At 54.0% G+C, this 27,600-nt stretch overlaps 1 protein-coding gene across 2 annotated transcripts; it reads left to right on the top strand.

Moving 5' to 3' along the window:
• The first annotated feature begins 2,203 nt into the window (after positions 1-2,203).
• On the top strand, positions 2,204-26,982 carry ADRB2 (adrenoceptor beta 2). 2 transcript variants are annotated; one of them, XM_059860125.1, is made up of 2 exons: positions 2,204-3,565; positions 23,887-26,982. In XM_059860125.1, the coding sequence occupies exons 1-2, from the start codon at positions 2,392-2,394 to the stop codon at positions 23,919-23,921; spliced, it is 1,209 nt and encodes a 402-aa protein (XP_059716108.1). In that variant the 5' UTR covers positions 2,204-2,391; the 3' UTR covers positions 23,922-26,982. The 2 variants fall into 2 exon arrangements, with proteins under 2 accessions (XP_059716108.1, XP_059716107.1); XM_059860124.1 differs by lacking the exon at positions 23,887-26,982 and adding an exon at positions 11,820-14,680.
• Positions 26,983-27,600: the final 618 nt, after the last annotated feature.

Raw genomic sequence — 27,600 nt, 5'->3', positions numbered from 1 at the left:
CTCTCCCACCACATCCCCAAATCTGCTTCTGCTCCTGCAGGGCCCAGTGCTGCCCGCAAGGCTGAACATCTGTGGGATGAACATCTGTATCTTCATTAGGATAGGGGGCTTAATTCTCTAGGAATGCTTGGATTTGGAGCCAGAACACTCAGGAACAGCCCAGCAAACCCACCTGGTCAAACCTGACACTTGGAGTGCTTCCTAGAGCTGCCACTTCAGCTCTTACCAAAAAAGGGGGAACAGGGAGCTGAGGATGAGGTGCAGTTCCCACAATTTCTGCTTTTCCTTCTGGTTTTTCTTTCCCACCACACATCTCCTCCACATCCCTGCTTTCCCAGGAGCTTTTGGCTGTGGTTTCCCTGCAAGGTGAGCACTGCTGGCCTGGGGCAGAGGGTGGGAATGGACACTGCAGCCAGCTGGGGCTCCCTGAGGGCCACAGCCCTGCTGGGGTGAGCTCTGTGGGTGCCACAAACCGAACCCAGCAGGTCCCAGCTCTGCCTGGGGTGCGTGTAGGGAGGGATGGCCCCTTTTTTTACCTTATTTATTTTACAACAGGGGAAGCTCCAGGTGATCAGCTCAGGTCATGAGCTCCTCCCACTGTCCCTGCTTTGCCAGACGTCTGCAATGGGAGGGGGGTGACTTCTGGATCTCCTGCTCCTCGTCTCTTAAACCTCTGAAGTGTGTGGATGCAGAGGTGGAGTGTGGGAAGGGCAGGGAAGCCGCTGGTTCAGGGCAGGACAGACACTTCCTAACTGCCTTTAATCTCATTTCCTGATTCCAGTACCTCATCTGCCCCTCTGCTTTAAACCACAAAACTTCCTCCTTTCCCCATAAATAAATATCCCCAGCACAGCTGGGGCATGACACGGGCACCCAGCAGGCTGTGGTGTGGGGCAGTGGGGCTAAGGCAGCAAAAAGTGGGGAGCCTGGCCCTGGCACTGCAGGAAAATTGAGGCAGAATCATGAAAAAGCATCAGAGCCTGAGAGCTGACGAGTTTCAGATAAGATTCACCATTGGTAAGGGTTTAATTGCTGACAAAGGCAGGAGGCTGGCACTGCCTGTGCCATGGGAAGGCCACAGAGCTGCATCCAGCCAGGACTGACCTGCAGTGCTGCTGCTGGTGGCATTGGGGTAATCTGGGCGAAAACAATTCTTTATTTTCTCCCTTTCTGAGGAACAGGGCAGTTTTAGAACCACAGCTTTCAGCTGTCAGCTCTAAAGCAGCCAGGGCCAGCAGAGAGAGATGTGTCTCTGGAGAGCAGTGCTGCTTCAGAGGGATGGCAGAAATGAAACTCCAGAGGCAGGGTTATCTCCTGCCAGGCTGAAAGGAAGTTTCCAGGATTCCTTAGCCCTTATTTAGCCAATTTGTTTGTGTTGGAGGGGAATGCTTGTGATAGTGTCTGGCTCTGACCACAAGCCTGGCTGGCCACAGTGTCCAGTGGTCACTCCCTGCCTGGTCAGTGATCCCAGGACAGCTTAGGGGTCTCTCTGCCCTTGACCAGCTCTGGAATTTCTGTGGCTGCTTCACTGAGGTGCAGCCAGAGCACCGAGCTGGGGACTGGCAGGGATGGCGACCTGGGTGACATCCTGTCACGAGGTGCCACCAACGACCATGGGGTGCCAGGGGTCCTCACTGCCAGGAGCCCCAGAGTCCTCGGGATTTTCCTGGTGCTGTGCGTGCTGGTGAGCACACAGGGGGCACGGGTGGGGTGGGGACACCTCCGGGTGGGGAGCGTGGGGACATCGGTGACATGGGGAGTGCGCTGCGGGCAGGAGGTACGGGGTCACCCTGGGGCGGGGGACAGGAGGAAGGGGAGCACACCCGGAGCAGCTGCGGGGACACGGCAGTGAAAGGAGCTCATAGGGTCACCCTGGGGCGGGGGACAGGAGGAAGGGGAGCACACCCAGAGCAGCTGCTGGGACACGGCGGTGAGCGGAGCACACAGGGTGATCTCCTGTCACCCCGGGACGGGGGACAGGAGAGCAGAGCCAGCAAGGGGAGCGCACCCGGAGCAGCTGCGGGGACACGGCGGGGATGCAGCACACGGGGCGGGGACACGCGTGGGGCAGGCGGGGGTGGCCGCGGGGTGCGGGGGGGCTCGGGGTGCGGTGCCGGCTGCCATTGGCTGCGGCGGGCTGATGTCACGGGCTGCTGTCACTTAAAAAGCTCCGCGGCGCCTAACGGGCTGGGACACGGGCTGGGACACGGGCTGGGACACGGGCTGGGACACGGCCGGGACGGGAGCGGAGCGGTGCCCGGTGGCCCAGCCGAGCGGCCCCGCACCTGTCCCGCACCTGTCCCGCATGCGCGGCTCCCGGAGCGGCGCCGCGGCCGCGGAGCCCTGAGCGGAGCCGAGCCCCCCCCGCCGCCCCGGGGCTGTCGCCGGGCCATGGCCGCGGCGGGGACGGAGCTGCCCGGCGGCAACGCCAGCGCCAACCAGAGCGCCGCCGATCCCGCGGTGTCGCGGGACGTGTGGATGGTGGGCATGGGCATCCTGATGTCGCTGATCGTGCTGGCCATCGTCTTCGGCAACGTGCTGGTGATCACGGCCATCGCCCGCTTCCAGCGCCTGCAGACCGTCACCAACTACTTCATCACCTCGCTGGCCTGCGCCGACCTGGTCATGGGGCTGGCCGTGGTGCCCTTCGGCGCCTGCCACATCATCATGGAGATGTGGAAGTTTGGGAACTTCTGGTGCGAGTTCTGGACCTCTGTGGACGTGCTGTGCGTCACGGCCAGCATCGAGACCCTGTGCGTCATCGCCGTGGACCGGTACTTCGCCATCACCTCCCCGTTCAAGTACCAGAGCCTGCTGACCAAGGGCAAGGCACGCGTGGTCATCCTGGTGGTGTGGGTGGTGTCGGGCCTGACCTCCTTCCTGCCCATCCAGATGCACTGGTACCGGGCGGACCACGAGGACGCCATCCGCTGCTACCAGGACGAGATGTGCTGCGACTTCTTCACCAACCAAGCCTACGCCATCGCCTCCTCCATCATCTCCTTCTACCTGCCCCTCGTGGTCATGGTCTTCGTGTACGCCAGGGTCTTCCAGGTGGCCAAGAAGCAGCTGCGGAAGATAGACAGGAGCGAGGGGAGGTTTCACACCCAGAACAAGGAGCAGGAGCAGAAAGGGGGAGCCGGGAACCGCCGCTCCTCCAAGTTCTTCTTGAAGGAGCACAAGGCCCTCAAAACCCTGGGCATCATCATGGGCACCTTCACGCTGTGCTGGCTGCCCTTCTTCATCGTCAACATCGTGCACGTCATCCAGGACAACATCATTCCCAAGTACCTGTACATCCTCTTGAACTGGCTGGGCTACGTCAACTCTGCCTTCAACCCCCTGATCTACTGCCGGAGCCCCGACTTCAGGTACGCCTTCCAGGAGCTGCTGTGCCTGCGCAGGTCTGCCCTCAAGATGTACGCCAACGGCTACTCCAACAGCAACGGCAGGAGCGACTACAACGAGGAGGACAACGGCTACCCCCTGGCCCCGGATAAAACCTGCGACCTGCTCTGCGAGGAGGGCTCCTTCCCTCGCCCCGAGCTCTTTTTGCACGGCAAAGGTACTGCGCCCGCCGGGGAGGGTGTTGGGGGCTCGGGCGGGGGTTGCGCAGAGGAGCCTTTGCAAGGAAAATCAGCTTCCTTTCATAACAATTGTGATTCTGTTTTAGAGAGCGCCTAAAACCCAACAGCTGCGAGAAACCCCAAACTCGGGCTCTGCAAAGCGGGGCTGGCCCCTGGCAGGGCGGAGGGGCTGCTGGCAGCTCCCCTGGTTTGGGGCACGACCCGGGGCGGGCTGGGGGATGCCAGGCTGAGCAGAATGTTCGTCCCCGGAGGGACTTTTTGGCCGTGGCCGGGACTGAACTGGTCTGGGACTGAACGACCTTGCTGGGAGCTGGGAGCGGGGCTGGACCCCCCCTGCACCGGTGGGACTGCTGCCGGTCCCCTTGTCACCACCCCGCTGGTGGCTGCGGGAGCCCTCCAGGGCAGGAGGGCACCTGGGGCGGGGGTGGCACGGTTGTCCGGCCCGGGGCACTTTGCGGAGATGGCAAAACCCCTGAATTTGATCTGCGACAAACCGGCGGTGAAGGGATGCAGGCAGCGGGGCGGGCTCGGGGCTGCCGGCTCTGGGACAGTTTGATCACCGCCCAGAAACTGCGAACGCTCCCTGGGGTTTTGTTTCGCCAAGTACTGCGTGACTTTCTGTAGGGGAAAAAAAAAAAAAACCCGATAGAAATAAACGGAGCGTTTGCCTAGAATGTGAGCCTGTGACTGTGGGACTCAGGAATGTGGCACTGGGAAGTCGGGTGACACGCGGCTACAGTCACAGCCCAGCCAAGAGCTTGTAAAGCGCCCGGTTTGTTTAACTGCGAGGCTCAGATGACAGCGAGCCCGGGGAGGTGGGACGGGAGGAGGTTCGGATTTTCCGTGGCACCCTGGAAGCGCCGCTCCGACCGCGGGACGGCTGCAGGTCGCTCGGGATGGGTGTGGAGGGGGTTTTGTCCCGTGTGCCAGGCTCTGCCAGGCGTCCCCGGGCAGGGTGGGCTGCGGGACAGGACGGGACAGGAAAGGAAAGGACAGGACGGGACAGGACGGGACAGGACAGGACAGGACAGGACAGGACAGGACAGGACGCGACAGGACAGGACGGGACAGGACAGGACGGGACAGTTCCTGGCTGGAGGGGAGCAGCGATCTGGGCTGGGGGCGCAGCCGGTGTGACAAGCTGGACCCGCGGCCGGGAGGGTGTGCAGAACGGGGTTCTTTCAGGAATATTCGGGAAAGGGGCAGCAAAAGCTGCTCCCGGGACCTCTCGGGCCGCGGAGTCCCGGGGGATGCTCGGGGGATACTCGGGCGTGCGGACCCTCCTCATTTCCACGCGCTCGCCCCGCACCACGGGGGTGTTGGTGGCATTGTCGTTGTCGTTGCGGTCAGTTTGGGGGTGTGGGGCTCTCTGGGTGTCCCGGAGACCTGCGTGGGTGGCAAGCGGGCACCCGGGGCTGAGTCCTGGGGCAGGCGGAGGCAGAGCGGCTTTGGGGCAGCGCCGTGCCCCGTCCCGCAGGAGCCGGAGCCGGGCCGGGGGTGGAGCGGGGTTTTTGGTTACCGACACCCCCGGCAGCCCCTCGGCTGCTCTGAGGACTCGCCCCGAGCGCTGGTGCCGGCAGGGCTGGAGGGGAATCCCCCGGCCAGGCAGGGAGCACGGAGGGGACATTGCTGCTCCTGGTGTGGGGACAAACTGCTCGAGCTCTCAGGGCAAAACGCAGCGCTCTGGGAACTCCTGCTGCTCCTTCTCCTCTCTCCTAAAGTGCTGCTGATCCTGCCTGGAAGGAGGAGCAGCCATAAGAGCCCGGGTGCTCGGAGTGCCAGGGAAGGGTGCGGTGACACGGTGACACTCTGTGGCGTGAGAGGCAGCCCCGCTGATAAACACGGACAGGCGGAGTGCAGGAGAGGGGCTGGAAGGGCAGGAGAGGGGCTGGAAGGGCAGGAGCAGGGCTGGCAGGGCAGGAGAGGGGCTGGCAGGGCAGGAGAGGGGCTGGCAGGGCAGGAGAGGGGCTGGAAGGGCAGGAGAGGGGCTGGCAGGGCAGGAGCAGGGCTGGCAGGGCAGGAGAGGGGCTGGAAGGGCAGGAGAGGGGCTGGAAGGGCAGGAGAGGGGCGGGCAGAGCAGGAGAGGGACTGGAAGGGCAGGAGAGGGGCTGGAAGGACAGGAGAGGGACTGGAAGGGCAGGAGAGGGGCTGGCAGGGCAGGAGAGGGGCTGGAAGGGCAGGAGAGGGGCTGGAAGGGCAGGAGAGGAGCTGGCAGGGCAGGAGAGGGGCTGGCAGGGCAGGAGAGGAGCTGGCAGGGCAGGAGAGGGACTGGAAGGGCAGGAGAGGGGCTGGAAGGGCAGGAGAGGGGCTGGCAGGGCAGGAGTGGGGCTGGCAGGGCAGGAGAGGGGCTGGCAGGGCAGGAGAGGGGCTGGAAGGGCAGGAGAGGGGCTGGAAGGGCAGGAGAGGGACTGGAAGGGCAGGAGAGGGGCTGGCAGGGCAGGAGAGGGGCTGGCAGTCGGGCACTGCTTGCTCTGTGCTGTGCTGGCACTGACAGAGAGCTCAGAGGCTGTACCAGGGTGGGGAGGTGGTGTAGGAACACTCGGTGCAGGTGCACACTTGGTGTAGGAACACAGTGGGTGTAGGTACACACGGTGTAGGTGCGCAGTGTAGGAACACACCTGGTGTAGGAACACACATAATGTAGGAACAGATTCAGTGTAGGAACACACTTGGTGCAGGTACATGCTCGGTGTAGGTACACACTCCGTGTAGTTACACACTCTGTGTAGGTGCACACTCCGTGTAGATACACACTCGGTGTAGGTACACACTCAGTGTAGGTGCACACTCAGTGTAGGTGCACACTCAATGTAGGAACACACTCGGTGTAGGTGCACACTCGGTGTAGGTGCACACTCGGTGTAGGTGCACACTCAGTGTAGGTGCACACTCGGTGTAGGAACACACTCAGTGTAGGTGCACACTCAGTGTAGGTGCACACTCGGTGTAGGAACACACTCTGTGTAGGTACACACTCAGTGTAGGTGCACACTCGGTGTAGGAACACACTCCGTGTAGGTACACACTCAGTGTAAGAACACTCTCAGTGTAGGTGCACACTCGGTGTAGGTGCACACTCCGTGTAGGTGCACACTCGGTGTAGGTGCACACTCAGTGTAGGTGCACACTCGGTGTAGGAACACACTCAGTGTAGGTGCACACTCAGTGTAGGTGCACACTCGGTGTAGGAACACACTCTGTGTAGGTACACACTCAGTGTAGGTGCACACTCGGTGTAGGTGCACACTCGGTGTAGGTACACACTCCGTGTAGGTACACACTCAGTGTAAGAACACTCTCAGTGTAGGTGCACACTCGGTGTAGGTGCACACTCCGTGTAGGTGCACACTCGGTGTAGGTGCACACTCAGTGTAGGTGCACACTCGGTGTAGGAACACACTCAGTGTAGGTGCACACTCAGTGTAGGTGCACACTCGGTGTAGGAACACACTCTGTGTAGGTACACACTCAGTGTAGGTGCACACTCGGTGTAGGTGCACACTCGGTGTAGGTACACACTCGGTGTAGGTGCACACTCAGTGTAGGTGCACACTCAGTATAGGAACACACTCGGTGTAGGAACACAGTGTAGGAACACACTCGGTGTAGGTGCACACTCGGTGTAGGCGCTCACTCTGGGGCTGCAGATGCAATTTAGCCCTGTGATTACCAAACAGCATTCAGGGGAAATGAGAATTAACCTCTCGATTGCAGAGATCAATATCTCTGCCTCGTTTTATCTCCTCTACCTCTTTATCTCTTGCCAGTCCCTCCTGCTCTGCAATGCCCAGGGCACTGTGGCTTTGAGGGTGGCACAGAGGGACGAGGTGTGCTGCAGTGCTGGGGGGTCAGGCCAGCCCCAGCAGGCTCCAGTCTCCCCAGCTGGAGGCAGGACCCTGTGGCACAGGGAATTCCCATGCCCACATCGCTGCTGTGGTTTGTGTTTTCACTGTGATGAATTATTTGCATTTTGGTAGCACTGGCGGAGCAGGGTTTGTTGTCCAAATAATTGTTCTCTTTTTTTGGCTTCCTCTTCTTACTTCAAATATTGTGGCAGTGGGTAGCCAAAGCTGAGAGATGAGCGAGTGATTATTTGCAGAACCACTCCAGCACCCAGAGCACGTGGGTGTGGAAGGGACAGGGAACTTTGGGCTGTTTGCACTGGGCAAATGACCTCGGTGCTGCAAATCTTGGCTGCACTGCCAGCAAACCTCGAGCTTGCACTGGAGTGTGGGTGTTGAAGAACTGATTTCTTTCCTCTAAGGCAACATTAGTAGAACTGGTGAAATATAAACTGTGCAGTTCTGGGGGAAACTGGAATCAAAAGAAAGAAATAGTGGAGGAAAAAATATTGTGGCAGCACCAAAGCCAAACCTTTCCATGGCTGGGAACAAAAACCCAACTTTTCCCTGTTAAAATATTTTATATTAAAAAGTTTATAGACATGTTTAAAAATGGAGCATTGGAGTCAGGAGTCGCTGTTTAAATTGGATTTTAGGATTTCACACAGGCAGAGTTGGCTCAGGTTAAACATCTGATAAAACACACGGTGGTGACTTCATTTGAGGGAAATCGGTGACAAACATTAAATTCTTCCTGCAAACAGAGCAGGCTGAAGCAAACGCTGTGCTGCTGGCTTGTACCTCGTGCCACTGCCACAGAGGTGGGGACACAGAGGGGACACAGCCCCCAGGTGCTGCTGTGCAGCCAGCTGGATCTTGGCCCTACATTCACTGCTTGTATCCACTTTGGCCAGACAGATTGGTTTTGGTTTTAAAGTCTTGGTGGAGTGAAGATCACAAACACAGCTTGGGTGCTGTTACAAGATCCTGCCCTGGCTGTGGCTCCTGCCTGGGACTGGGGCAGCTGCAGAGTCCACACCAGGGCTGTCTTTGCTCCATCCCCAGGACACAGAGCTGCTGGGTTACACCAACCCTTTGCCTCTCAGGAGCATTCCTGGGCAGCTTTGGCTGTCTGGGCAGCCAGGGCTGGAAATGCTGCTTGCCATGGCCCTGGGGAGATGTGGAGCTGAACAGGGAGGAGGCAAAAGGGTCTGGGTGCAGATCCCCACCTGGGAGTGCACCTCGAGTGCCTTTTTAGGAGTGGCTGTTCCCAAAGTGCCCCATGTCCCAAACTGTTCAGCAATTCCTGCAGTCCAGCACTGCCCACGGGTGCACCTTGCACTGCCAGGGCTGTGCCTGCCCCAGCCTCACCTGTGGAGCTGGTCCCTGCGTTTGGAGTTGGTTTTCCCAAACAGGACAGGACTGCTGGGGGATGCTCCTTGTGCTTTCATTGCAGCATCACCTCATTGCATGGCTGAGACCATGAAAGATGGTAAAAACTGACACATAATGAGCTTATCTTTACTGTTTCCCACAGACCCCACCCTGGGGCTCTGCTGGAGGTGAGGCCCCAGCACAGCAGAGAGGGAGGACAGAGATTTCAGTTCCTAAATGCCCCCAAATGTTTGAAAACGGGCCAAGGATTAGGAGAGTGGAGACCCCCATCCCCCTGGATCTGGCAGCTGGAATTGCTGTGTGTAAAGGTGCTGAATCAAGCACAGCATTTAGGGGGGCACTGAGATTTTTTTTTTTTAACTTTCTCCATCATGAAAAAAAGTGGATTTGCTGCTTTTCCGTGGATGCAATTTCACTTTTCCCATTTTCCCTATGGCAGGAGCATCCAGCTGAGTTTCTGTGCAGTATTTCCAGTGGCAGGGAGAGTGGATTGGGAAATATTCACTTGTTTCCTGTCCTTGGAAAGGACATTTCTGCACAAGTGCACATAGAGATATACGTGTGTGTGTATATATCCATGATCTAAATACAGCAACACGTGGAGCTGTACATAAACAAGGAAATGTGAAGGGTTTGCTGGGCCAGGTTAGTGCAGAGATGAAGATCTGTATGTTCAAAACCCCAAGTATTTATTGCCCATCCTACTGACTGACGTGTTGAAATAAAGAGGATTTATGGGATTTATGCTGTAGTCAAGTGTCCTTGCTTAAAGCCATTTCTCCCTTATTTCCCAACATTTTCCTAGTGAATCCTTCAGGGCTCATCAAAGAAAACCAGCACCTCAAGGAGCAGGGAGGAAACATAATGTGGACAAAAACTTCCTCAATTATTTATTATTTATCAATTATCAATTATTATTTATTTTTTATTATTTACTATTTATTAATTAGTTTTATTTATTTATTTATTAGTAGTATTTTATTTTATTTTATTTTATTTTATTTTATTTTATTTTATTTTTTATTTATTTTATTTTATTTATTTTTATTTTTTATTTTATTTTATTTATTCTAATTTAATTTAATTTTATTTAATTTTATTTATTTTAATTTAATTTAATTTTATTTTATTTTATTTTATTTTATTTATTTTTTATTTTATTTTATTTTATTTTATTTTATTTTATTTTATTTTATTTTATTTTATTTTATTTTATTTTATTTTATTTTATTTTATTTTATTTTATTTTATTTTATTTTATTTTATTTTATTTTATTTTATTTTTTCCCAGTGCTTTGAGCCCTGGCAGTGGGGAGGGGGCTGTGGGTGCTCAGCACTCTCTGATCTGCAGACAGGGGTTTAAAACCCACCTGCTTCTCTGTTTGGGCTGGCTCCTGTGCCCCCGTGGCAGCACTCCCAGCAGCTGGCAGGGTTTAACCCTCTGTTGCTGTCACCAGTGCCAGCATCCCCTGGGGCTGGGAGGGAGCTGCAGCTGCCCCAGCTGTGGGGGTTTGGAATTTGGGCTGGGAGGAGGTGAGGAGGTGACCTGTCCTGCAGGAACGGGGTGGCAGCAGCACTCCTGCCTGCCCCAGGTTGCTTCATCTTGGAAAAGCTCCTGGAGGCGTTTCTCTGGAGAGGCACCAACCTCCTGGCCTCTGTTACCTGGTGTCCTGATGTCCCTCCTGCTCCAGGTGGGGGTGAGGATAGAGCAGGAGTGATGCAGAGCAGGATGCCAGCCCGGAATGTTGCAAGGACAAGGATTTTGTGTCCTCTGTGCCACTCAAGCCCAGGATGAAGCCTTGGCAGCAGAGGACACGGTGCTCTGCACATTTCGAGGCTTCTCCTTTCCAGAAACAACAGCAGGGAATTGTGCAGCTTGGACAGGGAGATTGCAGCAGGCACTTCCTGCCAAATGATCATAATTTGTGCTTTCAAGGGACAGAGAGCCCCAGCCATGGCTGACTGCAGGAGGAAAAAATCAGTCAGACCTTCAGCACCCGTGGGGGAGCAGCTGCCACCCACCTTCCCCCATTCCTGTTACCACAGGACATTCCTGACAGGGAACATTCACCTGGAAAGGTGCTTGGGCTCAGGAGGCGCTCAGAGCCAGGGGTTATTTCCCCTGAGGACTCCAGCAGCCCCTCCTGGCTCTGATCCCCCAGGAATGCCAAGGGAAAGGCATTAGGGAGCCACAGTGCCCACTGGCAGGGCTTGGGGGCTCACAAACACACCCCACTGGTTTTAGGGATCTCCCAGCCCTAAAACAGTCCCCCAGTGAGCCCCCAGAGTCCCCAGGGGCTCACAAACAGACCCCCACTGGTTTTAGGGATCTCCCAGCCCTAAAACAGTCCCCCAGTGAGCCCCCAGAGTCCCCAGGGGCTCACAAACACACCCCACTGGTTTTAGGGATCTCCCAGCCCTAAAACAGTCCCCCAGATAACCCCACTGGTTTTAGGGATCTCCCAGCCCTAAAACAGTCCCCCAGTGAGCCCCCAGAGTCCCCAGGGGCTCACAAACATAACCCCACTGGTTTTAGGGATCTCCCAGCCCTAAAACAGTCCCCCAGTGAGCCCCCAGAGTCCCCAGGGGCTCACAAACACACCCCACTGGTTTTAGGGATCTCCCAGCCCTAAAACAGTCCCCCAGTGAGCCCCCAGAGTCCCCAGGGGCTCACAAACACACCCCCACTGGTTTTAGGGATCTCCCAGCCCTAAAACAGTCCCCCAGTGAGCCCCCAGAGTCCCCAGGGGCTCACAAACACACCCCACTGGTTTTAGGGATCTCCCAGCCCTAAAACAGTCCCCCAGTGGCCCAGGGAGGCTCAGGCTCTGCAGCCTCAGCCCAGGCCTGAGAAATGCATAAACAGCAAATGGCCTCTGGGGAGGCCCTGCCAAGTCCTTTCTCCCTCGTGTAAATATTTTTTCCTCTTAAGTGTATGCAAGTGTGAAAAACCTCTCCTTAATCTTCTTTTTTTTTTTTTTCTGCCTGGCTGAAGGAAATGCTTGTTCATCCCTGGGTGGGAACAGCTTCATCTTGATATTTTGCAGCTGAAGCAAGAACCACGCTGCTGAAAACATTTCTTATCACCCCCAAAGCCACAGTGGAATCAGATTAACAGTGCCTGTCAGGACATGACCTCCTTGGTGGCTGTGGGATGGAGGTCCCACGGGACAGCACATTGTGAGGCAGCCTTGAAGACTTCAGAAGCAGTGCAAAACATCCCTGGGGTTTCAGGATTCCAGAGCCTGAAAGCCCCACCCTGTTGTGTTTGACACAGGAGTGGAAATGTGTGGCTTTTTTTTTTTCTGAGAAAAACTGGAGACCTCAATAAGTTTCTTGCAGTCTGGCCTTCAGATCAGCAGTCTCCGTGGGAGCTGTGTGTGTTTGTGATGGTGCTGGTGAGAGGAAGTGTGTCTGCACACAGCAGAGCTGGTGGCAGCCCCGAAATATCTGTGGGAGCAGCCTGGGGGAACCGGGTCAGTTCACAGGGGAGTCTGTCCTCACTGCTCAGAGCTTTCCTCCCTCACCTGCTGGGGAAGGCTGGGATCAGGCTGTGCCCCCTCTGCTCCAGCCCTCTGAGCTGAGCTCTGCCTCCTGACAATCAGGAGCTGTTGCTGCTGGTGGTTTTTGAGAGGAAAATGTCAGTTTTTGAGAGGAAAGGCGCCAGCAGCACGGCCAGCCCTGCGCTGCTGAGATGACCCTGAACCAGCCTGGGCTGAGGCCCCAGCAGAGCCCAAATCCTGCTCTGAGCCCTGCCTTGAGCCCGGAGGGGGATGATGGCTGCCTCTGGAATGAGCAGTGCCTCTGCTTCCTTCTTGGGAGGGCGTGGGGCTGGAGCTGGGGATGCCTTTGCAGTGAGGGTGTGACAGGTATGGAGACAAACCAGGACAGCCACCCCGGCCCCGGGGACCAGGAGCTGGGAATGGGGAGCCACAGAGCCACTGAGGCTGGGAAAGACCTCTCAGAGAATCCAGCTCACCCTCTGAGCACTTTGCCTGCCAGAAGAGTTGAAGGGGAAATGGGTTTTTCTCCGTGGAAGGGCTGAGAGAACAGCTGAGCCAGGTTTTGGGGTGAAAATGACAATTTCTGTAGAAATGTTAATTCTAGGAAGAGCCAAGCCAGGTCCTGGGCTGAAAATGACAATTTCTGTACAAATGTTAATTCTAGGAACAGCCAAGCCAGGTCCTGGGCTGAAAATGACAATTTCTGTACAAATGTTAATTCTAGGAACAGCCGAGCCAGGTCCTGGGCTGAAAATGACAATTTCTGTACAAATGTTAATTCTAGGAACAGCCAAGCCAGGTCCTGGGCTGAAAATGACAATTTCTGTACAAATGTTAATTCTAGGAACAGCCAAGCCAGGTCCTGGGCTGAAAATGACAATTTCTGTACAAATGTTAATTCTAGGAAGAGCCAAGCCAGGTCCTGGGCTGAAAATGACAATTTCTGTACAAATGTTAATTCTAGGAACAGCCAAGCCAGGTCCTGGGCTGAAAATGACAATTTCTGTACAAATGTTAATTCTAGGAACAGCCAAGCCAGGTCCTGGGCTGAAAATGACAATTTCTGTACAAATGTTAATTCTAGGAACAGCCAAGCCAGGTCCTGGGCTGAAAATGACAATTTCTGTACAAATGTTAATTCTAGGAACAGCCGAGCCAGGTCCTGGGCTGAAAATGACAATTTCTGTACAAATGTTAATTCTAGGAACAGCTGAGCCAGGTTTTGGGGTGAAAATGACAATTTCTGTACAAATGTTAATTCTAGGAACAGCTGAGCCAGGTTTTGGGGTGAAAATGACAATTTCTGTAGAAATGTTAATTCTAGGAACAGCTGAGCCAGGTTTTGGGGTGAAAATGACAATTTCTGTACAAATGTTAATTCTAGGAACAGCCAAGCCAGGTCCTGGGCTGAAAATGACAATTTCTGTACAAATGTTAATTCTAGGAACAGCTGAGCCAGGTTTTGGGGTGAAAATGACAATTTCTGTACAAATGTTAATTCTAGGAACAGCCGAGCCAGGTCCTGGGCTGAAAATGACAATTTCTGTACAAATGCTAATTCTAGGAACAGCCAAGCCAGGTCCATGCTGGGGCTTTGCTGGAGGAAATAAATCCCCTGTGGGTTTAGCCAGGGGTTCCAATTGCTTTTTGTTACAATTAGTAAGAGAAACTTGTGGATTTCTGAAGGGATTCTCTGCTCTGGTGCAGACCCAGGGATGGTTTATCCTGCTCAGAAGTGGCCTGGAAGTTTTTCAGGCTGTGTCTTTGCAGAAGGGAGGGGTGTCCCCTTCTTCCCTGGATAAAAGAGTCTGGGACAAGGCAGAGGGACATCACCTGCTCAGTCTGTGTGTCCTGCCCCACCCCACAGGAATCCTCACCCCCATCCAGGCTCCTTCAAGGGATGGTGATGGGAATAACGAGCACTTTGTTGTTAATAATAGAGACAATCTGGAGATGAGCTGCCGAGGGATCAAAGTGCTGCTGGGCTGGTTTTGGAGGTGAGAATAATGGAGCTGAATAAATGTGTGGGGCTGAATAAATCCCACCTGCTCCTCCTTTCAGGACAATATGAGACAATAGAAACAAAGAGTTAAGGACAGTCCAGGTACTTCTTTCTGGGCAAAATAAGCCCGAAAAAGGACCCACGTGAACAGAGGATTAACCCTTAAAAACAACAGCCTGTTGCATATTCCTACACCTCATCCATGATGCATCTATTCCATTCCAACACAGGATTCTGTCTGGTCAGGGTCAGCTTCTTCCTCTGAATCCTGACTGAGTCTTCAGGGCTGAGCAAGCTGGGAAGAAGTTTTTTTCTTCTGATAAGAGAGCAATAAATTCCCTTTCTCTGAAAGATTCAGGCGTCCTGTGGCTGCTATCCCAGTGCAAGTCCTTTCTTTAGAAAAAGAAAAGTATCCTACACAGCACAGTTTCTATTTTAACATTTTGTTATAACCTAAAACCATATTTACCACACTACTTAAGGGAATTAATACAGCATTACTTTCTAACACAACACATATAATATTCATTTGAATATTTGCAAAATGTGTATTTTATTGCATAAAAGACACATTTTTCACAGGGGGACAGGGAAAGCCCAGGCCCCAGCAGTGCTGCTGCTGGCAGGGGCACGGAGTAAGGGCTGCATCCATCCAGTGCAGCAGGTCACCATGACTGGAGCCATGAGATCAGCACCACGAGCTCCACCCCGCAGGGAAATCTTTTTATATCTCCCTGGCAGGTGCCAACCATTCGCTCAGGCCCCGCAGCAGGGAGCAGAGCAGGAGAGCCCAGCCCTGGTGCTGGGAGCTGGGCTGTGAAAACAGGCTGTGTTTGCCCAGGTGTGATGGGTAAACAGCCCTGGGTGCCTGGCCCTGCCTGGCTGCTGGGTGTTGTGTCTGCCTGTGATAGCATCAGCACTCTCTGCCAGCCCAGCTGGGCTGTGCCAAACCAGAGCTGGGGGTGAGCCCAGTCAAACCAGAGTTTGGGGTGAGCCCAGCCAAACCAGAGCTGGGGGTGAGCCCAGCCAAACCAGAGCTGGGGGTGAGCCCAGCTAAACCAGAGCTTGGGGTGAGCCCAGCCAAACCAGAGCTTGGGGTGAGTCCAACCAAACCAGAGCTTGGGGTGAGTCCAGCCAAACCAGAGCTGGGGGTGAGCCCAGCCAAACCAGAGCTTGGGGTGAGCCCAACCAAACCAGAGCTGGGGGTGAGCCCAGCCAAAGCTTGGGGTGAGCCCAGCCAAACCAGAACTTGGGGTGAGCCCAGCCAAAGCTTGGGGTGAGCCCAGCCAAAGCTTGGGGTGAGCCCAGCCAAACCAAACCAGAGCTTGGGGTGAGCCCAGCCAAAGCTTGGGGTGAGCCCAGCCAAACCAGAGCTTGGGGTGAGCCCAGCCAAACCAGAGCTGGGGGTGAGCCCAGCTAAACCAGAGTTTGGGGTGAGCCCAACCAAACCAAACCAGAGCTTGGGGTGAGCCCAGCCAAAGCTTGGGGTGAGCCCAGCCAAACCAGAGCTTGGGGTGAGCCCAGCCAAACCAAACCAGAGATTGGGGTGAGCCCAGCCAAATCTTGGGGTGAGCCCAGCCAAACCAAACCAGAGTTTGGGGTGAGTCCAGCCAAACCAGAGTTTGGGGTGAGCCCAGCCAAACCAGAGTTTGGGGTGAGCCCAGCCAAACCAGAGTTTGGGGTGAGCCCAGCCAAACCAGAGCTGGGGGTGAGCCCAGCCAAACCAGAGCTTGGGGTGAGCCCAGCGAAATCTTGGGGTGAGCCCAGCCAAACCAAACCAGAGCTTGGGGTGAGCCCAGCCAAAGCTTGGGGTGAGCCCAGCCAAACCAGAGCTGGGGGTGAGCCCAGCCAAACCAAACCAGAGCTGGGGGTGAGCCCAGCCATGGGGGATGGAGCCTTTCCCACACGGGTTCAGCCCTGGAAGTGTTTGCCAGGCCTTGGCACAGCTCCTGTGCTCCACCCTTTGATGTGGGTCAGAAGGATCAGGGGGAAATCAGGATTTTCTCTCACTGAGTAGCAGCTACTGACATGAGTGATTGCCCGAGGTGATTTTGGGGATGGGGTTTAAACTCTGGAGCAGCTTTGGAGACTGTCAGTGGGGATGTGTTGCACAAGAGGCCACCTGGGGCTCTGTCCCTCTCCCTGCCCCTGTAATTGTGCATTTCTGACCTGCTTGTCACGGATTTAATGGGATGGAAGATCCATGAAACTTCTCAGGAGCAGCATCCTCCAAAATCCAGTGATTGAACCATGAGTTGGAATCGCCAGGAATTTCAGGAATTGCAAGAATTGCAGGAATTGCCAGGAATTGCAGGAATTGCCAGAAACTGCAGGAATTGCCACTCCTCCAGGCTGAAATAAATGTGTTTGCTCTGGGGTTGTTCCTGTGGGAAGTGAGAAACAGGGGCAGTTTGAATCCCTGAAGTTCCGTGAGGAGGGGATGGAAGGAGAGAGCTGGTGGATGCTCTGCCCTGGGCAGAGAATTTCTGAGGGGCAGGACACACTGCTCAGGCTGCAAAAGAAGATTTTCTCCTTGTCCTCAGCTGGGAGACAGCAGCCTGAGCAGATGGAGAGGATATCCCTGGGTTTTGTGCTAGGAAGCAAAGCCCTGGCTGAGCACTCATTTTCCAGGCACTGTTGGTCTTCCCAGAATAAAAATCCTTCTGCATTTCCCCCTGATGCTGAGATATTTTGCATAAAACAATCAAGCTGACCACCCCAAGTCCATTCACAAGTTTTCCAAGAGCTCCTTGGGGCAGTGAGAGGAAATCAGAGCTCAGAGCTGAATTCCACAAGCGATGACGCCGAGTCTGGGGAAGGATTTTCCCTGCTGGAATCCAAATGCCCACAAATGCTACTTTCTTACCATGTGGGATGGTGTTGGTGTGATCCCCTCCAGGCATTCACAGGCACCTGCTGATAATCCACCTCTGTCAGATCCCTGGCTCTCTCCCACCTGGAGGATTTTGTTTGCTATTTTCTTGGGAGGATTTGGTGGTGTCTCCAGGCTTTTGACATTCCATGGCCTCCTGAGCTTGGCACACAGCAGTGCTCCTGCCTCCGTGTGTCACAGGGCTGCAGGAACTGGGAGAGAGCCCTGGAGATCATCCCAACATCCCACCAGAATCCCCTGCTGGCAGCAGGGCCAGGGAGAGCAGCTTGACAGAGCTTCCTGCTGGGATTGTGGCAGGAGGGAGCTGAAATCCCATCCCAGGTCTTTGTGAGGAGCCCAAAGGCAGGTGGAGAATTCCAAATCCCATCCCAGATCTTCCTTTGTGTGGAGTCAAGGCAGATGGAGGAGAAATTTCAAAATTCCACCTCAAATCTTCCTTTGTGAGGAGCCCAAGGGCAGGTGGAGAATTCCAAATTCCTTCCCAGATTCTCCTTTGTGAGGAGCCCAAAGGCAGGTGGAGAATCCAAAATTCCATCCCAGATCTTCTTTTGTGTGCAGCCCAAAGGCAGGTGGAGAATTCAAAATTCCATCTCAAATCTTCCTTTGTGTGCAGCCCAAGGGCAGGTGGAGAATTCCAAATTCCATCTCAAATCTTCCTTTGTGAGGAGCCCAAGGGCAGGTGGAGAATTCCAAATTCCATCCCAGATTCTCCTTTGTGAGGAGCCCAAGGGCAGGTGGAGAATTCCAAATTCCATCTCAAATCTTCCTTTGTGAGGAGCCCAAAGGCAGGTGGAGAATTCCAAATTCCATCCCAGATTTTCCTTTGTGTTCAGCCCAAAGGCAGGTGAAGAATTCAAAATTCCATCTCATATTTTCCTTTGTGAGGAGCCCAAAGGCAGGTGGAGAATTCCAAATTCCATCCCAGATTCTCCTTTGTGAGGAGCCCAAGGGCAGGTGGAGAATTCCAAATTCCATCTCAAATCTTCCTTTGTGAGGAGCCCAAAGGCAGGTGGAGAATTCCAAATTCCATCTCAGATTTTCCTTTGTGTGCAGCCCAAAGGCAGGTGAAGAATTCCAAATTCCATCTCAAATCTTCCTTTGTGTGCAGCCCAAAGGCAGGTGGAGAATTCAAATTTCCATCCCAGATCTTCTTTTGTGTGCAGCCCAAAGGCAGGTGGAGAATTCAAAATTCCATCTCATATTTTCCTTTGTGTTCAGCCCAAGGGCAGGTGCAGAATTCCAAATTCCATCTCAAATCTTCCTTTGTGTGCAGCCCAAGGGCAGGTGGAGAATTCAAAATTCCATCCCAGATTCTCCTTTGTGAGGAGCCCAAGGGCAGGTGGAGAATTCCAAATTCCTTCCCAGATTTTCCTTTGTGTGCAGCCCAAAGGCAGGTGGAGAATTCCAAATTCCTTCCCAGATTTTCCTTTGTGAGGAGCCCAAGGGCAGGTGGAGAATTCCAAATTCCTTCCCAGATTTTCCTTTGTGTGCAGCCCAAAGGCAGGTGGAGGAGGGGCTCTGTTGTTCCTCCAGGGAGAAGGTTGTTCTGCTCATTGTTAACTTGTTTGGCTTGGGTTGAAGTCCTGTGTTAGCTGGAATATCTGCAGAGGAAATTGGGTGTCAGCCAGGCTTCAGGACAAGTCTACACTCTGCTGGCATCACACCAAGAAAAGGAAATTACAGTGCCACAAAGCAAGGGAAAGCTTTGCCTGCACTGGTTTAGGTGGGATATTGGGATTAAATCCTTCCCTGTGAGTGTCTGGGGACAGGGTTTGGAGCAATCTGGGACAGTGGAAGGTGTCCCTGCCATGGCAGGGGTGGCACTGGATGATTTTATGGTCCCTTCCAGCCCCAGTCATTCCATGGTTCTATCCCTGCTCCCTCTGTTGGGAACAACATTCAATCTGTTCAGTGATTCAAAAACCCCACAAGACCCAAAGCAAACAATGTCCTTCCACTTCCCCAAAACTGAACAGAAGAAAAAACCCCTCAGAAAAGCTGGGACGAGGGAAGGAGAGGGAAATGGGATGACAGCTTTGAAAAGCCTGTTGCTTTGCAGCTGTTCTCATCCTGGCTGCTTTCCAGAGGTGCGTGGATGATCCTCTGCCTGGAAAAAAAGAAGTCCTTCAACCCCATCGCTTGATGGGGACATTATTCCTCAGCAGAGGAGATGAAAATCCAGGTTTGGGGATCAGGAATGGAACTGCACCAGTGTGGGAGCCAGGGATCTTCCTTCAGGTAGATCTGAGACCCTTCAGGTGGGGGTGAAGGGCACAGAGGACTTGGATCTCCAGAGAAGTTTGATCCCACAGGCAGCAGTGGATATGTGGAGTTAGTTTGGTGCCTGGCTGGTGGGGAAAGCTGGACATGTGCTAAGAACTAACTGGGAATTTGTGTCCCAGTTTGGCTTTGTGGCTGCTGGACCAAGAGCCCAGCTGGGCTGAGCTGGGCTTGGCACAGCAAACTGGAAGGGATGAGCTGGAATTTTTCCTTTCCTAGATAAAAGTGATCATAAACCAGACTAAATCTGGGACTGGGACACTCCAAGGTTATTTTTTATGCTACACCTTGGCTTCTTGTCAGGCATTCACAGGTTTTTCTTTCCCCTTGAGCTGTGCAGGAGCACCTGATGGTTCCTCTCCTGTTGCTGAGCCCCGGGGTTCCTCTCACGCCCTGCACTTGCAGCAGATGCTGTTTAAATGTTCCAGGAGGAGCTGTTGGCAAATGGGGGATGACAGGTTGCAGAAACAGGATAAAATAGCAGGAGTTTCCAGGGAAAGCTTGGAGAGGCAGGAAAGGAAAGGGGTGACAGTCTGGAGAGGAACTGTGCCAGGCTTGACTGGGTTGTGGGACCCCCGTGGAGGTGCAGACTGTGCAGGGCAAGGCTGGCAGATTTTCCTGGTTCCTGGAGGGCTGGAGCAGGAAACTCTGTCTTGCTCTGCCCTCATTCCACCCTGAATCCTTGGATTGCCTGGGGAGGAGCTGCTCAGCTGCCTTGCAGAGAGCTCCATGTCCATGGACATCCAGCTCCCATGGAGATTTCACAGGGCACAGGGTTCAAATGGAGTGAAGTAAATATAACATTTATGGAATCAGAGATTCTCAGAGTGGTCTGGGTTAGAAGGGTCTTGAAAATCATCTCATTCCACCCCTGCCATGGCAGGGACAGCTTCCACTATCCCAGGTTGTTCCAAGTCTCATCCAGCCTGGCCTTGGACACTTCCAGGGATCCAGGAGCAGCCGCAGCTGCTCTGGGCACCCTGTGCCAGGGCCTGCCCACCCTCACAGGGAAGGATTTCTCCCCAACATCCCATCTAACCCTGCTCTCTTTCAGTTTGAAGCCATTCCCCGTGTCCTGTCACTGCTGTTCCTGCTGATTTGCAAAACCACTTAGGGCAAAGCACTAAGACAATCCACAGGGAATTTCTTTTCCTCTTCATCCTCTCCTTGACCCTTTAGGAAATGTCCCCTGGGAGCCGTTTCAAGCTCCTGCTGTGACTCTGTGGGCAGCAATCCATTCCCATTGACTGGAAAGGGAATTCTGATTTTCTCATCAGCTCCTCACCCTGTGCAATGGCTCTTCTTGAGCCTGGGATTAATTAGGATTAATGACCAAAAACATCATCATCCGGCTTCCACCTCTCCTAGGAGTGTCCTGAACCCAAAAAAGGGAATGTAAAGGAAAGGATTCCAGCTGGGAAGTTGTTAACAAGGCTGTGCACCCCTTGCTTTGTGGGATGTGGCTGATCCACCCTGCTGAATCCAGGATCCCATCCTGATTTCATCCTGATCTGTGGGATGTGGCTGATCCACCCTGCTGAATCCAGGATTCCCACAGGTGACCAGGCACCTCTCATTACCAGAGCCTGCAAGGTTTCCTCAGCCAACTTCTGGTTTGAGTATTAAGCTTTGCCTTGTGAACCTTGAGGAATTCAGCTCCCAGGGCAGAGGAAATGTTGGAAGGGGTCAGGCGAGCTGTGCTCTGTCCGTGTCACTGGGAGCAGCCAGCAGCATTCCAGGACAACATCTGATTTTGTGCTTTTACGAGGCAGATGTTTGGGAGAAGGGCTGTGCTGTTTATTCCAGCTGCCATCTCCCAGCCCCGCTCCCTCCGCACCCAGAGCCCATAAATAAAATTTCTTGGGATGACGCCGCTGTTTGGGCAGCCCTGCCTTCCATCAGGGCCTGCTGCAAACCCCCTCCCCCTGCACCTCACTTTTACAGGGCAATAAATCAGTGAGGGCTAAATCCTCTCTCAAAGACACGAGGATAAATCCGGGACGGCCGTGCTGACGTCGGCGCCGCGCTGGAATTGCGAAGGGGAGTTTGGTTCCCTCATTTCAGAGCCCTGCTGCTGCTGATTTACTGCAAAGGAGTTTGGTTCCTTCATTTCAGAGCCCTGCTGCTGCTGATTTACTGCAAAGGAGCTCGGGCTTGGCGTGTCCTGGGACTCAGCAGCAAGGCAGGGCTTGCTCTGGGATGCAGTGCTGATGGCAGAGCAGTTCCGTGGGTTTTGCTGGAATTGACTCACAGAATTCACAGAATCACACAGAATCACACACAGTCACAGAATCACAGAATTCACAGAATTCACAGAATCACGCACAATCACAGAATTCACAGAATCACACACAATCACAGAATCAGAGAATTCACAGAATTCACTGGATTCAGAGAACCACACACAGTCACAGAATTCACAGGATCACACACAATCACAGAATTCACAGAATTCACAGAATTCACAGAATTCACAGAATCACAGAATTCACAGAATCACAGAATTCACAGAATCACACACAGTCACAGAATTCACAGAATTCACTGAATTCACTGAATTCACAGGATCACACACAGAATTCACAGAATCACACACAGAATTCACAGGATCACACACAGGATCGCACAGAATCACAGAATTCACAGAATTCACTGGATTCAGAGAACCACACACAGTCACAGAATTCACAGAATTCACAGGATCACACACAGAATTCACAGAATCACACAGAATCACAGAATTCCCAGAATTCACAGGATCACACACAATCACAGAATTCACAGAATTCACAGAATTCACTGGATTCAGAGAACCACACACAGTCACAGAATTCCCAGAATTCATAGGATCACACACAGAATTCACAGAATCCCGGAATCACAGAATCACAGAATTCACAGATTTTGCAGAATTTGTTCTCACTGCATGACTCTGCTCCTGGTGGAGTGTGCCAGGAGGGAAACCAAACTGGGATTATTGCCATGGAAGTGAGACTGGGTGGGAAGCTGATCCATGGGGCAGCAGGATGAAGGCTTTGCACTGCTGTCTCCTGTTGGACTGTGTGGCTTGGATTTGGAACACCACAAAGTCATTCTTGTGGTCATCTTGTGGTAAGCTATCCAGGAACATCAAGGTCCTTTGTTTTCCTGGAAAAAGCCAAACCAGGATCTCAGCCCCTGGAGGGATAATGAGCAAAACTCCCTAATTACAGCAGCAGCAATTAACCCCCGGTGGTGAGGGGGGCAGAGCTGGACACAGAGCCGTGCTGAGCTCTGTGGCTCCATTCCCTGAGCACAGAAATGGAATTATTTTGGAGCATCCCCTTTTCCTTCCCACTTGAACTCCACCAGTGGCTCTGCCCTGGGAGCTCGGGGGAAGGTTCAGGTTTCCTTGGAAGCTGACAAGCACCATCTATAGGATTGCTGCAGAAGAGGCCTCGGGCTCCCAGCTGATGAAAAAGGGCAGAGGAGCTTCACTCTGAACTCCCAAACTCCAGCGTGCTCGGCATTCCAGAGTGCACAAAGCCAGAGCTTCCCTCATCCATCCTTCATGGCTGGGGCATTGTCCACCCTGGACAATCTGCTGCTCCTTGGTCCCCCGGGGGAATGCTGCCTGTGGAAATTGCTGGAAATGCAGAGCCAGGATTATTTCACACAGGGATTTTCTAAAGAGCTCATAATCTGCAAGATTTCCACTTTTCCTCGGGAGGTGTAGGGACAGGACAAGGAAGAATGGCTTCAAATCAAGAGAGAGGAGGTTGAAGAGAGATATTGGGAAGAAATTCTTCCCTGAGAGGGTGGGGAGGCCCTGGTACAGGTTGGGAAGGAAGAAGGAGGGGAAGAAGGGAGCAAGGAGGGAAGGAAAGAGGGATAAGCACACTTTGCAGGGCAGATGGAGTACAAATAATGTTTTTAAAGAGATGCTGGCAAGGGACACTGGTGCAAATCATCCCTGTCATGCTGGAACTTCATCCTTGATTTGCACAAGAAATACAACTCCAGTTTGGATACCCAGAATTGTTCCAAGAGAGGCATTGTGTTCTCAAAGAACAGATATGGGTTTTTTTTTCCCCCTCTCTGCAGATCCATTTTGGCTTTAAAGCTGTTTTCTTCTCCTACACACACAGATGATAATCTTTTACATGTCCTTATTAAAAAATATCACTTCCAGAAAATAAAAACACTGGCATATTCTGTACTTGTTCCTTTCTCTATCTCTGAATTAATTTCCCATTTTTTCATCTGACTTGTCAGTCATTTCCTATCTCCACAATCAAGGAAAGAGGTTTAATCTCTCTCCTGGCTTCGACACCCAAATCCCTCCTCTTTCCCAAGCTCTCTGTGCTAAATTAATGCTGCTTTCCTTTCTCTTTGTTCCCTGCAGAGATCCCTGGATGCCCAGGAATGGTGGAGAGCTGAATGAGCCAGCCTCTGTTCCTCACCACCCTGAGCTGTGAGGGCTCTGCAGAGATGGAGTGGGAGCACAGCCTCGCTGCCCTGAGCCAGGGGATGCTGTGGGAAGTGACTGCCTTGGCAAGGTCCTCATCCCAACCCATCACCCACCACGCTGCAGCTCCAGGAGAAGCCGGGCAAGGACAACCAAGGGACCAGGAGAGGCTCTGAGAGCCTTGGAGGACACCAAGAAGCCACAGGAGCTGAAGGAGGGGGTGTCCAAACCATGACAGATGTGCTGAGGGTTTTTCCCCGTGGGAAAGCCTTCCCAAAAGGGAGCACCAGGCCCAGCTGGTTTGGAAGAGGCACAGCCAGGTCTCAGGGCCAGGCCAGGAGCCCAGCAGGACGTGCTCATGGCAGCCTGTCCTCTGCTGGGTGGGGATCCAGGTGCAACAGGAATCTGCCCCAGACCAAGAGAGAGGAGCATGGAAGATTCCTTCGATTTATTCTGTGCTTGTTTCTCCTTCTGGGGTCTTCTCTGTCTACCTCTTCTCCTCTAGAGAGCACGGGGGGCCCTGACTGTCACCAAGGAGCAGGAGGATGGGCACAGGGCAGGAATGGGGCCTTTGTTCTCTCCTTGCTCCAGCTGTCCTGCCTTGGAAGGGCTGGGACCTGGCAATCCTTTTCCTTGCAGGAAGTCCCATTTCAGCAGGACCAGCCACCCTTGGGAGCCAAGACTTCCCACCTGAGGCTCAGAACATGCCAGAACATCCATCCCTCTCCTGCAGCTGTGGGAAGGAGCACACCGAGCTCCTGACTTTGGATTGTGGAGAACTCACTAAGCAGAGGAAGAGATGGAGGCACCTGTGGCCTCAGGCAGGAAACAGCAGGAAAAACAGGCTGGAAACCATGAAAAACCTGCACTTGGACTGGCAGGTGATGGCCCAGCTGCAGCTCTGTGGTCACTGAGCTGGCCCAGCCCTGGGCAGGACGTGCTGGTACTGAACTGTGGGAGCCCCATCTCAGACCTTCCCTCTCGGGCTGCCAGCTGCAGACAGAACCTTTCCCCCCAGTGCAATCCTATTTATTTATTTATTATCTCGCTGCTTGATGTGAAGCTGCTAAAGGAGCCCCCTCCCCACAAACAGCCAGGGCTGTGTCAGGCCCTGAGCAGAGGGGCAGGACCCAGGGACACCTCCCACAACCAGGAGCCACCTCCTGCTGAAGGTGTCCTGCTGTGGGGCGGGTTGGACTTGGTGGTCCTGGAGGTTCTTTCCAAGCAAACCCACCCTGTGGTTCTGTAGGATCTGAAAAGGAGGTCCCATCCCTGGAGGTGTCCAAGGATGGGTGGGTGGAGCTCTGAGCACCCTGGGGTGGTGGGATGTGTCCCTGCCCGTGGCAAGGGGTGGAACTGGGTGAGCTTTGAGGTCCTTCCCCCCTAGGATTGAATGGACAGGGGTTGGGCACACGAGGGAGGAGGAAAAGCTGAGACCAGGACTGCTGTCCTGGGGTGAGGATGCAATGTGGAGCTTTCAAGGACTAAGAGCAAGCTGGGCAGAGCTTTGCTGGGAAGGACAGAGGCTGCAGGAGCTCAGCAGTGCCCCTCCATCCTGACTTCCTTTGGCAGGACCATGAGAGTGGCTCACCTGGGGGCTCTCAGGTGCCCTGCTGCTCTCCCACAGCTCTCAGGATACCCTGAAATCTCCAGGCACAGCTCCCAGCAGCCCCAGGAGCACCTGATTTCCCCTTTCCCTCTGAAGAACCCCGCCAAGGCTTAGTCCAAACCTGCTGAAGGGAGATTCTTCCCCCAAAAACCTGCTCCTCAGAGGATTCCTGGCTGGCTCCAGTCCCTTATTCTGTCCTGGAAACAGCTCTTGGGGCTGTTTGCAGTTAGGGACGTGCCTGGGCTGTGGCAGTTCTCTCCCTCCCCAGTCCCTGATGTGCCAGAGCAGGTACAGGAGAGGAAGGCATGAGCTCCAATCAGTTGCCAGCCCCAAGGCAGGGACCTGCCTTGCAGAGCTGTCCAGATCCATCTGCCTGTTCCATGATCCCATCCTCTGCTGGGTCTGTTTCTGAGCTCCCTGAGCCCGGGGTTACTGTGCTGTCCCCTGGGAGGTGGCTCCGTGCTCCACAGCAGGAGCTGCTGGCAGTTTCCCACCTGTGTCTGCTCCTGCAGACTTCATTCCACTTTCCCTCCTGCTGCTCCTCAAGCACCTGCTGTTCATGTTCTCCTGCCACCTCACCAGGGCTCCCCTTCCCCTTCCAAGGCCCTCCCTGGCTCCCTGATTGCTGCTGTTCCCTGTCCTGAGCCTGGCCATGAATGAGGAGTCTGAGCCCAGCTCTGGAGCAGCCCCTGGCAGTGCCCAGCCCCTGGCAGTGCCCAGCCCCTGGCAGAGCCCAGCTGCTGCTCCCTCCCTCCTTTGGGGGGCAGGGAAGGGGCAAACGGAGCCAGAATGGATCAGTGTTGGCACTGAGCACTCATATCCCAAAATATCAGGAAGGAATCCTTCCCTGTGAGGTTGGGGAGGCCCTGGAATGGATTTCCCAGAAAAGCTGTGGCTGCTCCATCCCTAGAAGTTTCCAAGGACAGGTTGGACAGGGCTTGGAGCCATCTGGGATAGTGGAAGGTGTCCCTGCCCATGGCAGGGGTGGGAATGAAATGATCTCTTATGAATTAAATTATCTTTAATGAATTAAATGATCTTTAATGAATTAAATGGTCTTTAATGTCCCTCCCAACCCAAACCATTCCAGGACTCTGTGACTCTGTGGGGAGCAATCCCTGGCAGGGACAAGTGCTCAGCTCAGCCAAGCCCAGCCTGAGCTCTGGCACTGGGGATGCTCCAGAATTCCTGTGGAGATGTACTGGGAACGTGTGGGGAATGGGGAACTGAGCTCTGCCCTGCCTGGGAATCCCATCCAGGGGCTGCAGCTGCAGCCCTGTGTGGAAGGAGAGCTGCAGGGGGCTGGGGGCACACGGGGAGCTGGCCTGGGGAGCTCTGGGTGCAGCTGAAGCACCACGGGGAGGGTCCCAGCTCTGCTCCTGTCACCGAACACATCGTTCCCACAAATAAAGAATGGAAAGTGCTGCTCTTCCCACTCCTCTTTTTCCCAGCTGGCACCAGAGGGAGGGGCTGCCCCTGGCTGGTGGGAGCAGAAAGGCCAGGGCAGTTTGGGAGAGGCTGGATGCAGTCAGGAAAACCAGGGGGATTCAGCCAGGGGCAGGGGCAGAGCCCTGCAGGGATTCCTGGTGCTGCTGGGTGATGGGTGCAATAGCTCCAGGTAAAAACGGGCTGTGGGAGCAGGCTGCAGTGGAGCTGAGCAGCAGCAGGGCACTGGCTGTGGGGCTGCAGGAGCAGGAGGCACCAAACAAACCCAGGAGGAGGAGAAAAGAGGGTGATGAAGGTGCTGAGCGTCCCAAGGGTGTCACAGGATGGCAGCAGAGGAACCTGGAGTCTGATGTGGCACTGTGCTGTCCCCTGGGCTGGTTCTTCACCCAAATCTCACATCAGCTCCTTAATTCCTCCTCCCCAGCCCTGCTGTTCTCCCGGCTGACCCAGGGCAGGGTGGCAGTGACAGCATTGCAGCTCCTCAGGAGCGTTTGGCAGGGAAAACAATTGGTCCCCAAACAAGGAAAGAATCAAAATGCCTCATTTCCAACCGAATTAATGATGAGACAATTAATCATCCCAATTAAAACCAGTGG

This window comes from Haemorhous mexicanus, chromosome 15, assembly GCF_027477595.1.
Source record: "Haemorhous mexicanus isolate bHaeMex1 chromosome 15, bHaeMex1.pri, whole genome shotgun sequence".
NCBI classification, from domain to species: domain Eukaryota; kingdom Metazoa; phylum Chordata; class Aves; order Passeriformes; family Fringillidae; genus Haemorhous; species Haemorhous mexicanus.
This window is presented reverse-complemented; position numbering and strand designations above follow the sequence as displayed.